This window comes from Cyanistes caeruleus, chromosome 13 (genome assembly GCF_971803275.1).
Source record: "Cyanistes caeruleus chromosome 13, bCyaCae1.hap1.1, whole genome shotgun sequence".
Classification (NCBI taxonomy): Eukaryota; Metazoa; Chordata; class Aves; order Passeriformes; family Paridae; genus Cyanistes; species Cyanistes caeruleus.
In genome coordinates, this window is record NC_141713.1 from 12,047,939 (window position 1) to 12,063,958 (window position 16,020).

Here is a 16,020-nt window from a genome sequence, read left to right on the forward strand (position 1 = left end):
AAGTACAGTGAGGCTTTGGGAGGTAACCTGAGGGACTGGAATGCCCTGGCTAAATTTCCTGACATATGCCAGTAAAATCCACTGGAGAAGTGATGTGAAATGCAGGAGATTATTCAGGAGGCTTTACCTCAGGATGCAGCAAATTAGTGTAGACAAAGAGGTATCCACTGCACCACCAGTACACAAAGAAAAGCAGCAGGCATGTTTGCTATTCTTCTCAAGCTGAAGAAGCAATTACCAATATTTCACCTACAGTTCTGTTTCCCACTTGATAAGGAAACACTTTTTGTTTTGCTTCTACCACATTTCCTTGATTGTCAGGTAGAATTTGGCCAAGGTCAACTAAGCTGGTTTTTAACTGAGTTTCACCAAATCAGTTTAACATCATCTGCACCTGTTTGCACGTGGAAAAATAAATATTCCAGATATCTGCACCTGCATCAAAATGAAATTCAGCAATGTCAAGAGTTCAGTAAGATTTCCAGCAGTGCACTGTGGAGAACCGTAGGGAGCTTTCCCACCTTATCTGCATTCCCTTGCTCCAGGAGCACATGTCCTTGCGCAGGAGAAGGTTATTGAGCGTTACGGCCCCGATGATGTAGAACATCTGCTTGACCACCTGTTTGATCAGCTCTGGGTCCATCCCATGCTGACACATCACCGAGTGGAAGGAGTTCAGCTGCCGGATGATGGAGTCCAAGGTGTAGGTGCCCTCATCAGCAATGCTGGATGTTCTCTTCCGCAGCCCTGTCGGTTTCACCCCCGAGACACCTTGGATGGTCTCGTGCTCCAGCATTCCTGAAACTGCATTTGATTGACAACGTTATTGTAATGACTGGAAACTGCTGATACACAAACTTATTGTGCAAGACAGCAAAGCAAAGAGCAGGCTGGGCTTTCTGCTAGCCCCAGTTTACCCTGATTTCCAGAAACTGTGTGTCCCACTGTGTTCTGCAAAATGGAAGTTCACAGGGTTTCTACAAAGATTCTAGCATGTGTGTTTAAAAGGACAGTCTGAACCTAGCTCAGGAAAGTAGTTTTTTCCTCCCAGGGTCATAGGAGCAGCAGAGTCAGCAAACTGAGAGCTGTTCCATTCTTCTAAATGTTATGATTGGAAAGCATGAAAATTTTGGTGAGAGTATTGTCTGAACAGAAAATGAAAAGTATTCTTAATTGAAAAAAAAACAAACAACCATCTCTTAATGTTAGCTTTATCACTGCTTGTGATTTAATTCCTCACTGCTGTCCATAACGACCAAACAATTTTTTCCACATTAATTTCAATTAAAGGTTCTCATGTAATTAAAGTCTGATTTTTTCCATGGGATATTTCCCAACAGACAGGGAAACAAATATCAGATTGTCCTGACAGCTTCTTCCTGTAAATGCCTGATTTATGCCAAGCATGAATAAGATATACCAATTTATTCTGGCAATGCCAGTAGAACCAGTCACAGTTTAGTTTTTCCTCTAATCCAACCTGTCCAGAAGAGTCCTTGTCATATGTGAACAGAATACCACAAGAACTATTAATGAAACTCTACTGTTTAGGAAGAAATACAAGATACATCTACTACTACCATCATGATTTTCATTTTGGTACTATGTTGTGAAGCTTAAGGAATTCAACTTTGCCTTACCAATCATTGGTTGCAGAATATTTTCCAACACTCGGACAAGTTGTTGGTAGATCTGAATAGCCAAGTCACTCAGTACTTGTCTGTATTCAGCTAAATCAAAATTAGTGAGGCAGTGTTCATTTTGACGAGGTGTATTATGCTTCATGAACCCCTGAATTCATAAAATAACAGAAATTAATGCTTCAGTAAAGCATAAAAATATTACACAAACCCAGTACTTGCATTTTCTTTCATGCAACTGACAAATAATACCTTAAGCCACAGCCCTTCAAAATTTTAGTTTGGAACTTTGTCTGATTGAGGCTAATGCTAGGATTTGCTTTTCAAGTGTGATGCCTGCCAGCATCTGCTTCCTTAACTCCAAATTTCAGATCTGTGACACAGGAACAAACTCTGCCAGCTTTCTGGCAGGCAAGACTCCCTCCCTCTCCAGCATGGGCACTTTCACCTGGCCAGCTATGGCCAAAAGCCCAGTTAAGCTTGAAAGATGAATTGTGCATATCACAGCCTCCAAAAATCAACTGGGCTGCTATACTATGGTTAAAAGGCTTAATAAGGCCTTTTTGATAGGGAGTCCAGTGAATCATTGCTAAAAAACCATAATGGTACCTGCCAGATTCCCCTGCTTAACCTGAGCTGGCCTTTCTGGGAGCCCACTGTCATCTAGACTCTGGGTCCCAGCCTGCAATAAAGGGAAGCTGCTTCTAATCTTATATCCCTGTGCTGTCACCATCACTCCAAAAGGTGTAGCCATTTGAAGAGACTGTGACTAGATCTTTTACACAAGATTTGTTGAAGAGCAGTCCTAACAGCAGTACTGGAGAGCAAGAGAAACCAGAGTAAGAGCACTGCTTACCTCTTCTCCGCTGTACTGCTTCAAACAGTGCAAAAATCGGCAGGTGTTGGACAGCCAGAAGGAAACTGTTTCAAAGTCATCGCCTCTTTTCTGAAGATAAAAACAAACACAGTTCAGCAAAGACTGGCAGGAGAAATGAAACAACAGAATGCAAGATACACAACTAAACACTTAAAATACACTTTCTAGCAGATCCTCATTCTGATGTTTTGCAAAACTTTGTGTATTACAGTAATGTATTAGGAAAGCAAGGGTTTTGGCAAAGTGCTATTTAACACCCTCCCTGTTTTCCTTAGTATTTCTCACTAATATGATTTCTTCCATAGAGATGATCTTTCTGTGTTTTACAGGCCCATCCTAATTGTTCTGGGCAAGAATCAAACGACAGTGTGACTATTCCCAAAATACCCAGTGACTCTTAGAAGAGACCAGCAGGGAAGACTGGAATGATACAGAGCCAGCAGGAGGAGCAGGGAAGGATTCAGTTTTGATGAATGCCAATTACATCATAATCATTTTGGCAGCCTGATATGGAAAATGAAAACAACAAATCCTTCTCACTAAAGAACACAGGACTGAGTATATGCTGAGTAGTTCTAGAGGTCTGTAGTGTGCACTTCTTTCACTTAAAAAAGTTCAAAAATTCCTATGGATATCTAAGCTCCAGCAGGATTGTTTACTAAGTGTTTTTTAAAAACTTGTAGTTTGATTAAAGGCTTGGCTTTTGACACATCTCTCTCATTTAAAAAATAAAAAAAAACATGTAAACATAAAACATGTTTATGTCTTAATAATGCCTTTGAGATACACCTGGCCTGAACTCTCCCAGCCAACTCCTTACAAAGACTTTGGGCAGTAACTTATTATCATCAGTGTAATCTGTAGGTGAAGCAAATGAGGAATCTGTTAACCAAAACTGCAAATGAAACCGTTTATTTACATGCTCTGGAGAAGATTATCAAAGACTCACTCTGCAAAGTCTGACTACATCCAAACTTCGTAAGCTGAACTTCAGAGGAGGGTGACTATTCAAAACAAAAAGAAGGTGCTTCTTTCCCTATTAATTCAATGCATCTCTGCTACTGTATGGACAAAATGCCAGCAATGTATCCATACAAAATTTGTTATTTTTTTAACACAACTCTTGGGACTTCAGTGGGAGTTCACTGATCACAAATCCAGACACAATTCACTGAAAGCCTTTCTCTCATTCTCCTAACATAAAACCAAAAGAGAATTTTAACACTTTTTTCTAAACTAAGCAGACTAACTAACCTTTAACACTTTTTTGATGCCATTGATAGTGGAAGTCAACAACGACCGCACTTTCTGGTCATCATTAAGGTAATCTGCATGGCGCACACACATGAACAAAATATATGCTGGTAGTCCTGGAATCAGGTTGACAGCTACCCCACGTGGTTTCAGCTCTTGGGAAAAACAAACACACATTGTCTTGGTAAGTGTCAAGTCATTAGAAGATGTTATATGAGGTAATTGCAACCTCCCCAGTTAATAGCATATACATGGATATATATGTATCTCTGGTCAGTGAAAACTCAGAGTAAAACTAAGAGACACTTTCTTGGTAAAAGAACAGAATAAGAAAATAAAAGTGCCTGCTAAAAACATGCAGGCATGTTAATATGTACTATACTAATCAGGAAGGATAATTAGATTACAATACACATTTAGGAACTGTAGGTAAGCCGAACACCGTCAAAACCAAAACAAGCTATTCATTTCCTAATGGAAATTCTGTGTTCTTATTATTAATTTTTCAGATTGTATGGAAGCAGAGAAGGCCACACATGAGAAAAATGCTTACCTAAAATAAGATTCTTGACAAGTTTTTGTTCATCTTCCTTCTTATATTCCAACATCCCTTGGAAGTCCTTTTCTTTCCGTGGAATGTTAACCGGACGAATAGGTTCATCAATGATTTGTCCAGGTGATATATTCTCCATCTGGCCCACTTTGGAGAGAGAATGAAAAGAAACATTACATTTTCCAGTGAAAACAATACATACCAGAGACATTTCTGTAACATTCCTAAGGAAAGTCCTGGCTCCAGCGGGACAGGGAAGAGAATATTAAGAGCCAAACTGAGAAAACTCATCGGCTGGGAAAAAGGTGGTTTAGTAAGTGAAGGAAAAGGGCCTGGGGGGTGGGAAGCAAAGCAAAGGCAATTACTCATGATAAACCCCCACCCCAAGGGAACTGATGTCCAGTCAGTCTCAAAACACAGCTACCTTGTGTCCAAAAAACCCTTCTGTGGTTCCTGTCATTAGGAGGTGCAGCATATGGAATATTCCTTTGGCCAGTCTGGGTCAGCTGTCCTGGCTGTGTGCCCATGTGCCCTCCCACCTCAGCTTACTGAGGGGACAGAGTGGGAGAAAAAGGAAACCTTGACACTTTCCAGCTCTGTTTAGCAGTAGCCAAAACACCAATGTGTTCCCAGCAGTGTTATGGACTCAAATCCAAAACACAGCACCACACAGGCTGCTATGATGAAAGTTAACTCCATCCCAGTCAGACCTACTGCATCTTTTTAAGTTAATCAGGCAATACACACAGACCAAACAATATTTTCAGGAGCATTTTCCCACTCTGTATTATGTATGAACATTACTGTGATCTTGCCCAGAGAAGTAACTGAACAATATTTTAAGACTTTTTTTTTTAAAAAACACTTAGTTTGAGTAACTAACCTTCACATTCAAAGGAAAACTGGGTAACTGATTTTTGCCTGGCTCATATTTAGTACTGCTTTTCTCTTGACAAAACCAGATACTGTCTTTGAGTACACAAACAGTGCAGAAAACGTGCCTCTATGTTTGAATACTTTCTGCCTTCAAAAAAACATCTATCTCCTTTTCTCATCTTCTAAAGGTTCCTAAAGGAACACACAGGGGTCTGAGTATACATCCTGTTTCTGCCATCAACAGAGGCTAAAGCTACTGAAACCCTCCCAACTGCTAAAACAGATGGGTTTGATGACAGTCAGATCACAAAGTAAACCAAAATCTTTCTCTCAAGATGTAAAAGTACCTTCGAGTTCACCGATCTTCTTAGCAAATACTTTCAACTGCTTCTTTAACTTGCGAACAGTTTTGTCCTGCTTTTCCAGCTGCTCCATTAAATCCTGTAAATTAAAATAAGGCGAAGATTAAGATACGGGAACAATCCTGTGCCGTGTGACAGAGACAAAAACAGTGCAGTCAGAGTTATGAGGCAGTGAGGAAAGCTGAACAGAAGTGCCATCCTCTGGCCAAGGGTTGCAAGCTGGTACACTGCCTACAACACAAGCCAAATATTGCAAATATTGTTAAGTCATATGCAGCATGACAAAGGCAAAGCTCATAGGCAGGTAGATTCTGCAGACACTCAGAATGAGGTCAGTTCATATAGCAGAAGATATTTTGCTGCAAACACATCTCCCTAATGCTTCCTCCCTGCAATTCCAAGTGCCTCACAGAAATTATTTTCTTTAATATTAAACAGCTACCCTGTATTTCTGCATCATTTAATCCTATCTTTAAGACTGACTCCTTATTCAAACTTATCCATGTAGAGAAAATGAGAGATTCCTAGAAAGACCATAACTTGCACTCAAATTTACCAAATCAAACATCCAAACACCATTTCTTGTGTTGTCTCTGTCATTTCCCTTGCTGTCATCACATTTCCTTACACAGAAACTGGTTTTCTACATGTTTTTATTCTGTATCTGAATAACATCTAGCACCTGGAAGTCCTAATATTTTAATATACTGTATTAGTCCTTCAAAGGAACATTCCCAGAAATCTGAATAGTTCTGTGACATATCTGTTGTAGTATATTCATAAAATAATGGTGTAATTAAAAAAGGGAAAGTCTTCCTAAAGAAAGCAAAACCTCAAGCTCAAACAACCTGAAAGCCATCCCAGGTTAAGTGCTGGAAAGCAGCTTAGAAGAAAAATCTCCTATGCATGAGGATTATTCTTGGCACTGGTAAGAACACAAGGGATTGTGAACTCCCTGCTTCAAAAGCATCATCTGGGAAACTACACCTCTTCTGAAGTACTGAAGTGTACATTTTAGTGCAGCATGGGCACAAACCTTAATCATGTAGTAAAAGAGTTGACAAGCTGATACAATATACTTGAGTAGTAAGATATTTGGCCTGTTGACAACAGAATTGAGGCCATGCTTCACATCCAAAACACTGTTCAATTTTACAACAAAAATCCTAACAATTTAATAACACTACCTACTCATTGTCAGGAAAAACAATTTCTCCTGAAATTAACAAAAAGATACACATAAGTCTGACAAACTGTTTCAAATGTATCAGGGAAGGGATATGACTTCAGAACAATCTCTATGTGAGGACAAATAAAGTTCTTTCTATGGTTCCTCTAAACAAATTTAGCAGATTTCACATCTCATTAAGATCTGGAAACTCATAAATTATATTCTTTCCAGCTCACATATGGTGCTGTCTTTAATTTCTATGAAAATATTATCTCCAATGTCATTCTTCATATTTTGCATTTCTGAAAAATAGTAAAATCAGAAAAAATTCAGGCTATGACTGGATTGCTGACATCATTCACCTTGGTAAGGATCTGTATGATCCTTAAGTCCTCTACTTTTCTGAACTGAACCTAAATGTATCAAAGTTTCAAACCAAAGAGTATTTTTGAAAATTGAACATCTTTTGCATCATGTACCTTTTTTCCAGGGCAGTATTAAGAAGTATTCAAAAAGAAATTTTAGCTTTGCTCATAGTGCAAGGCTCGTATTAGTAACAAAACTGTGCATCAAAAAGAAACACAGATTACACAAAGGACACTAAGGCTAACAAAAAAAAGCAGTGAAGGAAGTAATTTGCATCGTGAAGCTCTCTGCAGGGGGATTTCCTCTGAAAGGGAGAGAAGGAGACAGCCTGCTTTTCAATTAGTGCTTCAGAAACAGCGACCAGACAACAGAGAAACAGGACTTGTGTGAACTACATACAATCATCCGCTTGTAAAGGGAAATCCGGTACAACTGATACTTCTTGGGATCATCTGCATACAACTCCTCATAAAACTGCAAAAACAGGGACAGGGTTGGTTTTGTCCCTCCCTCTGAGACACTGAAACTTCAGTGAGCACTGTACAGATTAAATCAGAATACAACAAGATCAAGGATCTCCTACTTTTAGGTAGTCTAGGCCTTAGTTGTGTTCATGCCAGCACCTCCCAGAGAGAAGCTGATGTAGATGAGTTGCAGAACAGTCAGGTCTTTTAAAAATGGGCTGTACTAGGACTGTGAAAGCATAGAATACAACCTTTGTGAGAACAGGGACAGGACATTTTCTTATGCTAATGAAGATGGGATTGCAGTGAACACTACAATTCTAGCATGGCATCTGGAAAGCTGCAAATTGTTTCCACTCCAGGGCTAGGAGTGGAACTGAAACATACACCTGGCTTGGAGTGGACTTGCAATACTCAAACATCTGAAGTGAAATACTAAGGAATGAGTCTATATTTAACAAGTAAAATTACATTCAGTGTATTTGAAAACAAAGAGAACTCCTCTGGGCTATAATTACGTGACTGTGTGTTGTCTTGGGAACACGATGTGATGAGTAGGTCTCTGGGGGGGAAAATGGATAAAAATCGTAACATATGACTGAGCAGCAGGAGGGAGCTGCTGCGACAGAAACATTCACCATCTACCTTTGCCAGTGAGAGACTGCGGCTGCTGAGGCAAACTTACACTTTTAGCCAGTTCTCCAACATGTATCAGATGAATTATCTGATACTTTGCTCAAAATCTCTGGTATTAAGACAAGACCCCAACAGTGATAACTTCTGTCATTAGCAGGAAACACTACACCTTGGCTTGTTTGGAGGGAGCAATGACACAGCTAGGATTTTTCTGGCTGAAGTAGCGTGTTTCCCTTTACCAGTAACAAGCCAAGCATATTCCAACACGAGTCTCTTTGGAAGATTTCCCCAGAAATGCAGTAGCCCACATAGGATGAACATACTCTTTTGTGGAAGAAGGAAAGGAGTTTTGCCCAATCCTTCCTTCACACAAAAATGTTGTGCAGTACACATAGAATACTGTTAGCTAAGTGACTTCAAGCCAAGTTTCTTTTTATGGAACTATTTCTTTTTTCAAAACATACTGAATAGCTGGAGCTTGTAAAATGATGGATTATCTGTTTAGCTTCAGGCAGGGAAGAGAGAAATGGGAAGATAAATTACATGAAATAATTAAAGAATTACATCAGAGTTTTTAAATGAAATAAACAAACAAACATATTTCAGAGGAAACACCACTCCTTGGCTCCATTACTAGTTTTTATGACTTCCCTGGATATCAACATTCTATTTAACCACGACTAGAGTCACCAGTTGGAAGCTGGGATCCACAAGCTTCCTCCATGCCCCAAACTTCAAACCAGTTTCCTGAAACACTATTACTTGAGGAGCAATCACCAGCCTCTCTCTCCCATTAACCTGCACTCAAGAAAACCACTACCCTTGTGCAATTTTTTTGCAGGAAGCTGCCGTCTGAAAAATGATAAGAACCTAGAGGTGTGGCAGGTCTGTAAGTCCCCATGCCAGCTCCTGCAGCATCATTTCTCTTACCAAGTTCTCATTAGTCAGCCGGGTGATCTCATGCTGCAGACTGGCTTCAATGCGGGCCTCGGGAGGCAGCTGCAGGTTCTGGGCCAGGAGCTGCTGCTGCCGATTGTTTTCCTCCTTCAGACTCTGGATCTCACCTCGCAGCGATTCCAGCTCATTCTCGTGGCTCTTCTTCTGCGACTGAAGCTGGGACTCCAGCAGCCTAAGGAGGTTGAGCAACAGTTTGTGTGAGCACACTCAAAGTTACATCCCCAGTTCTCAGAGGGAGTGTAAAGCTTTAGCTGCTGCTCAGGAACAATTAGCCATGGCTTGCAAAGGAAAATGAAAAAGGCAGAGTACTCTTTAAACCCTTCAGTATGCCTTCTAATTAAATTAAGCTTCCGTGATCAAAAAGTGAAGAGAGAGAAGCTAATTGTGACACTGCTTTGCGTTTCCTTTGATTGAACATGTACTGTACAGGGTGCCACTGTGGCAACAAATGTAAAGCTGTCTTCACAGATTGATTGAAGGGCCTTTAAAGGGGTTTTACCTCTGAACAAATCAAATAACCTAAGATGAAGATGACACTGTGCTCACTCAAGTTAGCACCTTGCAATATGTACAATGGAAAATATTTTCAGAGTGAACTTTTTCACTCAGAAACCATTTAATTGCAAATGCACATTAATAATCTTTATTTTAACATGAAACCAAATATTTTTCAGAGGGTTGTCCTTAATGCACGAAAGGCCAACAACAGAATCAGACTCAGGACTAAAATCCAGGAGCTTTATCCTCATCACTAACTCATTCTTTCCCCTTGAGCACATCACATCTCAAATTCTTCTCTTTGTGAAGTGAGGATAACACAGCCTCCTGCCAGGCAGTGCTGGGGGATCCACTCCTGCTTGCAAGGCACTGTCCAAGGGCTCTGACTCATAATTTTGTACGTACACAGGAAATGACAATACTAGTGACTACCAGTGTTCAATTAGACAACATTTCAGGGTTTAAATATGCATAAGGCAGAAACATTTATTAGTAACTAGACTGATGAAGCACACAAGGGCAAATAGTCATTTACTTGCAGTGCTCTGCCATTTAATATAAAGCTTCTTGTCTCTGCAGTGCCAGGACAAGAGGCAAGAGGCACAGAGCAAACCAACTCCCATCCTGCTCTGCAGAACAGCTGCTCTAAGTTAGATCTTCACAGCTTTACACAACCATGTTAGGGGTAGAATGTGTTAGCACCAGAAAAGGAAGGACCTTAGTTAGCAGAAGTCATTGCAAAATGCCACCTTCTGTAGTTACTGGCACCAAATGCATACACTGAAGAACATCAGCAGTGCTGATGGGGTGAGTTAGTTGTCAGGGCAGGACCAGGAAGCATTTTGGAAGTCAGGAACACCGACGAGCACACAGAGCCAGAGCTGCACTTCTCAACAAGGCGATTCTTGCCTGCCCCATGACCAGCACAGTCCTTGCAGAGACCACAGGGGTCCCACTGAGGCTTCAACAGCACCACAAGGAACTAAAGATTACTTCTCTTTCTTGGTTATTTTGTGACTTACATTTTGAATCTGGCATGGAGAGACATGGGAGAAGAATGTTTAATTTACTGAACTTGAAACACAGGGAGACTAAGGCCCATTTCAGTTTGAAATTTAAGAGTACACTGAAGCTACTTAAACAACAGTTAGTAATTACTAAAATGATTGTACTTCTTTAGGCTGAAAAACTGTAAGGAACATCAGTTTTGAAACCTGGTGTGAAAGTGCACAAATAGTACATGGCTACAAATAACTTTCTAGCTGTGGAGCTTCTGGTATTTTACAGTCTACTTTTGTGCAAGTATTCTTATGAATTATGTATTGGCTATAGTGCCATCTTAAACTTTTCAAATGATAAAACCTGACAAGTAGAAAGCTTTGAGGATTAGGTTTGAGGAAACTCCTTAATTTGTATAATCTGTGTTGAATTTTTTTTCTAACTGTTAAAGCAATAGAAGTACTGTAGCTAAAGCAAACCCATAGCAAGGGGCAGTTAGCTAGAAAAGAAGATGCAAATGAAGGAAAAAAAAACCCATTCTGAGAAGTCTGGTAACCTGTTGGCTTGTTTTAACCCTTCATAAGCCAGCCAAAGTTCTCCGTCCTCATTCAGCATATGATAGTCCTGGGGAGATTGCCTTTCAAGAAAGGTGTTTAAAAAAATACAAGAGATATATGTGATGGTGAAGAGGTGACATGGCAAGGACATTACACACTACATTACAGTTACAAAATATGAGAAACAAAAACCCCTCCAAAACAACTTAGCAAATTACTTTTCTTGTTTATGTGTTTTTTTCTTAATGATGCAAGTCAGTTCTCAGTGACAGCCCAGCTGGTTACAGCATTCTGTGCTGTTACAATAAATGCATTGCCACAGACTCCTGTGACCACTGTGGTTCAGAGGGTGACAAACCAGCCTGGGGACTGGCACCCAGGCTGGGCCACGCAGCAATTAGAGGCTAAGAGGATGGAAATACAGAAAGCTTGATTTCACATTCCCCCATTATTTCCAAATCCTTTCAAATACTGCACACAACAATTTTACTAATGAAATCAAATTATAACCCCAGCTATGAGTGCTCTCTGGACATACATGGATGGAACTGACTGAACACAATATACAGGGTGTCACAGCAGACCCCAGGTGATCACAAAATAAAATAAAGAGAACTTGTACCTGTTTGTTTCCTTCAGTCCAATATATGCCTGTGCTATTTCTCCTTTGTCTTTCATCTTCTGTACATCCTCCAAGAGGATTGTAGCATCTGTCATTGTATGCTGGAAAAAGAATGATCATTTACTGTAAATTTAACAACATAACTGCTCCTTGAATCCATGTTTTCTTCATGTGGAACACTCCTTGAGTAGACACATTAAATAAGTGTGGGTACCTGAGCAAGAGGTTGGTCCATAATTGCTATGTCCATTTGGTTTATCTTTTAAAATAAATGCATACAAAATGGTCAAACATTGGTTTGTCTAGTAATTGGGTACAATTAATCTCTTTCCACTTGTTCATCAAATAAAAGGAACAAAATAAATTTCACAAAATGTTGAATTTGCATTCTATTCAAATTGCCAGGAACAGCTGCTAATACTAAAACTGAAACAGCATAGTTTGGCCAGCTTAATTCTACTAATATTTCTTAAACATAGCATTACATGGAGTCTTTCAAAGCTCAAAAATAAGAACTGTTTCTCATTTGTGTATTTTAAATTCTCTGTCAAAACAGGAAAGAATTGACAAGGGCTTGAGATCTTCCAATTTAGATAGTATCACAGTGCAATTTTGTTTCAGTTTTTAATGTTTATTATGGCTTTTTCTTCAGTAAAACCTGAAATACTTAATAGATGTTTACAGTCACCTTGGCCAGTCTGATATGAGTCATTGCCATGAGTACCAGAGGACTTTAATGAACATAAGAGATGGAATTCTGACTTTCTGACTTTCAAAACAAGCAGATGCTGTTCTCATGAGCACAATTTTGAAAAGTTTTTACAATAACAGCTTTGTGGGCTTAAATTCTGGAGCCTAGATCTCTATGTCTAGTATGATTTGTGTTATCCAAAATGAGAAACAATAAAATATGTAAGCTCCTCAAGGAATTATTACCAACATCTTTATGAGATCTTTGAGGTTTTTCTACTATTAATTTACTACAGAGTAAAACTGCTGTATCTCACCTGATAATCTATCAAGCTTTAGCAGTCTGAACATCTATCTTTTACAGTCAGTTCAGTTTCTTATACTCTTATATATATTCAACTACATTTTCTACTCAAACATTCAGCAATTCCCATCCAGTAGCTAGAGATGATAACGTGAGTCCACAATGTTTGTTGCTTGCCGAGGATAGCAAACACTCTAAAGTGAGGAGCTTCTTCATACCATAGACACCTAATTTGTTGTGAAATACAAGGACTTTGCAAGTTAACAAAGGTCTGATTTCTGGATCACAGTGCTCCCTGGATCACTGTCCTTACCCCTCAAACATACTCAGCAAGAAACATGATGGAGCTGACTTGACCAATTCCTAAATCCTTCCTTTCATATTCAGGTTGGCATAAAGCAACAGTTCAAAACTGTTAAATCTGCTTATTTTGAATTTACTTGTTTCCCTGTGCAGAGCATGAAGATGGGGATGCAGAGGACACAGAAATATGAGAAAAGCTTTTCAATAATATCAAGGTAAAATGCAAAAACATGTATGTTACTTAAGAGGCAGGGAAATGACAGCTCAGTATTGCTGAGGGTTATTTTAGCATTCAGGAAGTTCTGGTTTGTAACTGTAGAAGAAAATGTGTACCTTGTCCTCCTGGCAATCAAATTGGTAGGCAAGAAAGAAGAAAAACAAAACATTAAAAAAAAATCTGTCTGTGCTGCAGCTGTCCAACATAAAAAGCAGAAGCTATCTGCAAACTGGCTGCTGATCATCCCACAGGTCACCTTCCTATTTCCCATACAGCCACTGTAAAATCAACACATCCATCCCACCACTGCTGGGAATACTATTGAAAGATTTACTAAGTATTTCCTTACAATGTTAGAAACACTACAGAAAGACGTGATCTGTTTTCTTTACAGCCAATCATTTAAAACAAGACTTACACATCTTCATGCACCACAGACTTCCAGTTTACTTAGGACAAATATAGTCATAACTTTGCAGCAGCAAAGGAAAGATGACATATCTGTTCATTCCTTGCTGCAGTTATGAAACATGAGATAGCTCAGTTCAGAGGAAATTACCAGTTCCTTGATTTACATGATGCCTTTTCACGTCGACTGATTCCTATTTGCAAAGCTATTACTTTCCCTCTGCCACCAGAGTCAGAGCTTTTTAGAAGATATGCATTTCTAATCTAATCTACTCTTCTTCCTATAAAAGCACATAGCACCTATGAAGCAATAATATGGAATTTACATATCTTCAGAAGTTATTTTTATGAAACGTTACTGACTTGCAATCATATAGATGTAGAACAAACTCTTCCTTCCACTGAACTACTAATTGAAAGGAATTCCTGAGAATTCCTTTAAATTTTTCAGTCCAACTGCATACTAGAGAAATGATACAGCTCCCAGTGGGAATTATTTGTGTTATATACTGTTAAAGGAGTCTGGGGGATCAGACCTTTGGTACAGCCTGTACATCTTCACATGAGTGTTGGTAGAGAAACCCCAGATTGGTTCATTAAAACAAGCTCCTAATTCAGACTGCTGTGGTTTGTGCACTAATAATGGACCACTGGATTACACTTAGAAGGGTTTTCAAACCCAGACTATTTTCTTCTGCCTTTTCAAGCAGAATATTAATTTATATGTTAATCAATAAATGACGCAATGTAACTTTTCCACACAGTGCACCTGCTGAGTGAGATTTACCTTGGGCTGAATTGCCTCCTTCTGGCTAACAAGCTGAGACCTCAGGATGAGAACTTCTTCCTTGCGTACTTCAAGCTCTTCACTGACCGAGGTCAGCTGGTCCAGGAGGACTCTGTATGCTGGGGCACCAGGAGCAGTCACCTCTGGAGCTCGTGTCTCTGTGAGGGCCTTCTGCAGCTCATTCAACTCGTTCTTCAGTTTTTTATTCTCAGATTCAAGCTCTTGACGCTGCAAGAAACAGGGACAATTCTGTCACCCAGCAGCACTGCGACACGTCTGTAACCCATAGGTACAAAACTATGGATAGAAATGGTAAAAATTATGTGTGACTGCAAGAAATCCATCCATCTCCCCTGTATTCCTGGCCTCTTGACTATGGTCAATAGTGTCTGGGAGGATTTCACTAACAGGACTAACCTTTTGTTTGAAATGCAAAACCAGAACACACACACATGGATCAGACAGATTTGATGGGAAACAGAATTGACAACCTTTTTTTCCTATAATTCTCCCCTTAGCAAAAAAAAAAAAAAAAAAAAAGTTCACAACAAAGAGTGGTCAGCAGGCTAGGAAAATTCTGCATCATTATTAGGAAATATGTTTAGTTTTAGTGGTCTAACATATGCAGTAATTTAAATAATGCTTTTGAAAAATAGACCTACATTTATCACTGTATTTTTGCTCAAATTAACTTTCAAGCTGTACTAAGTGTTTTACTAGAGAACTCCCCCTGGCTTAGGGGATCTTTTCCTTTTGCATCCCCGGCACACATTCTGCACCTCAAAAAGAGCAGTCCTACAATGAAATGACTGCTGGGGTATATTTGTTCTAGTTTCTCCAGCTACTATTTGGAAACAGGAGAGCTGATGTAATTTTCTATGCCAGCACACAGAGTTGGTGGCAAGAGTCTTACTAGAAAAAACCCAGAAACCTCTGGTTTACAATTACCTTGAGTGACTCATACTCCAACTCTGCACCTCTTATGGGAGGCCTTTCTTCCTCCTATGAAAGAATACAAACAAGTGTGAAAACTAAAAATCCTTCATTGAGGTAGGAAAACAAAAGGGAACTGAAATTATTTTCCTATACAACTGTAAAACACTCATTCTGGTACTGCTAACTGCTGTAGTTTGAGTTGGCATTGTCTGCTTTACTTCTGAGTTTATGACACATATAATACATGTTGATATACTGTCACTAGCAACAAAACAGAGCAGGATGAACCCCAGCATGCTAAAGAAACTCACTGGTAGAAACACAGTAAGAAACAATTGCCAAAACTGGTTTCATAATTTTTTAAGAAGATCAAATCAGGAGAATTTAAATCACAATCAGCTAACGCATCTAAGCCCAGTGCTTTGGCTATGCATGCTGGTTGAAACACTTCTTCTTCTGCCTAAAATGAACAATTACTCATTCTCCCCATCATTTAAGTAGATTATCTTATGGCTACTCCTTAATAAAAAAAGCCTTTCAGCC

General features: G+C 39.4%; 1 protein-coding gene across 5 annotated transcripts in view; it reads right to left on the minus strand.

Moving 5' to 3' along the window:
- Nucleotides 1-16,020, minus strand: part of MYO5A (myosin VA) — a 96,209-nt gene that overhangs the window by 6,028 nt on the left and 74,161 nt on the right. For 2 of the 5 annotated variants that reach the window (XM_086849865.1, XM_086849864.1), the window contains exons 27-37: nt 15,490-15,543; nt 14,542-14,769; nt 11,833-11,933; nt 11,210-11,290; nt 9,130-9,328; nt 5,548-5,641; nt 4,325-4,471; nt 3,772-3,926; nt 2,497-2,586; nt 1,641-1,791; nt 522-804 (exon numbers count right to left, since the gene is read on the minus strand). In XM_086849865.1, the coding sequence (XP_086705991.1) occupies nt 522-804; nt 1,641-1,791; nt 2,497-2,586; nt 3,772-3,926; nt 4,325-4,471; nt 5,548-5,641; nt 9,130-9,328; nt 11,210-11,290; nt 11,833-11,933; nt 14,542-14,769; nt 15,490-15,543 (1,583 nt within the window). Of the gene's footprint in view, nt 1-521; nt 805-1,640; nt 1,792-2,496; nt 2,587-3,771; nt 3,927-4,324; nt 4,472-5,547; nt 5,642-7,498; nt 7,574-9,129; nt 9,329-11,209; nt 11,291-11,832; nt 11,934-14,541; nt 14,770-15,489; nt 15,544-16,020 lie in introns of all 5 variants that reach the window. The other 3 variants (XM_086849867.1, XM_086849866.1, XM_086849869.1) reach the window with 2 other exon arrangements.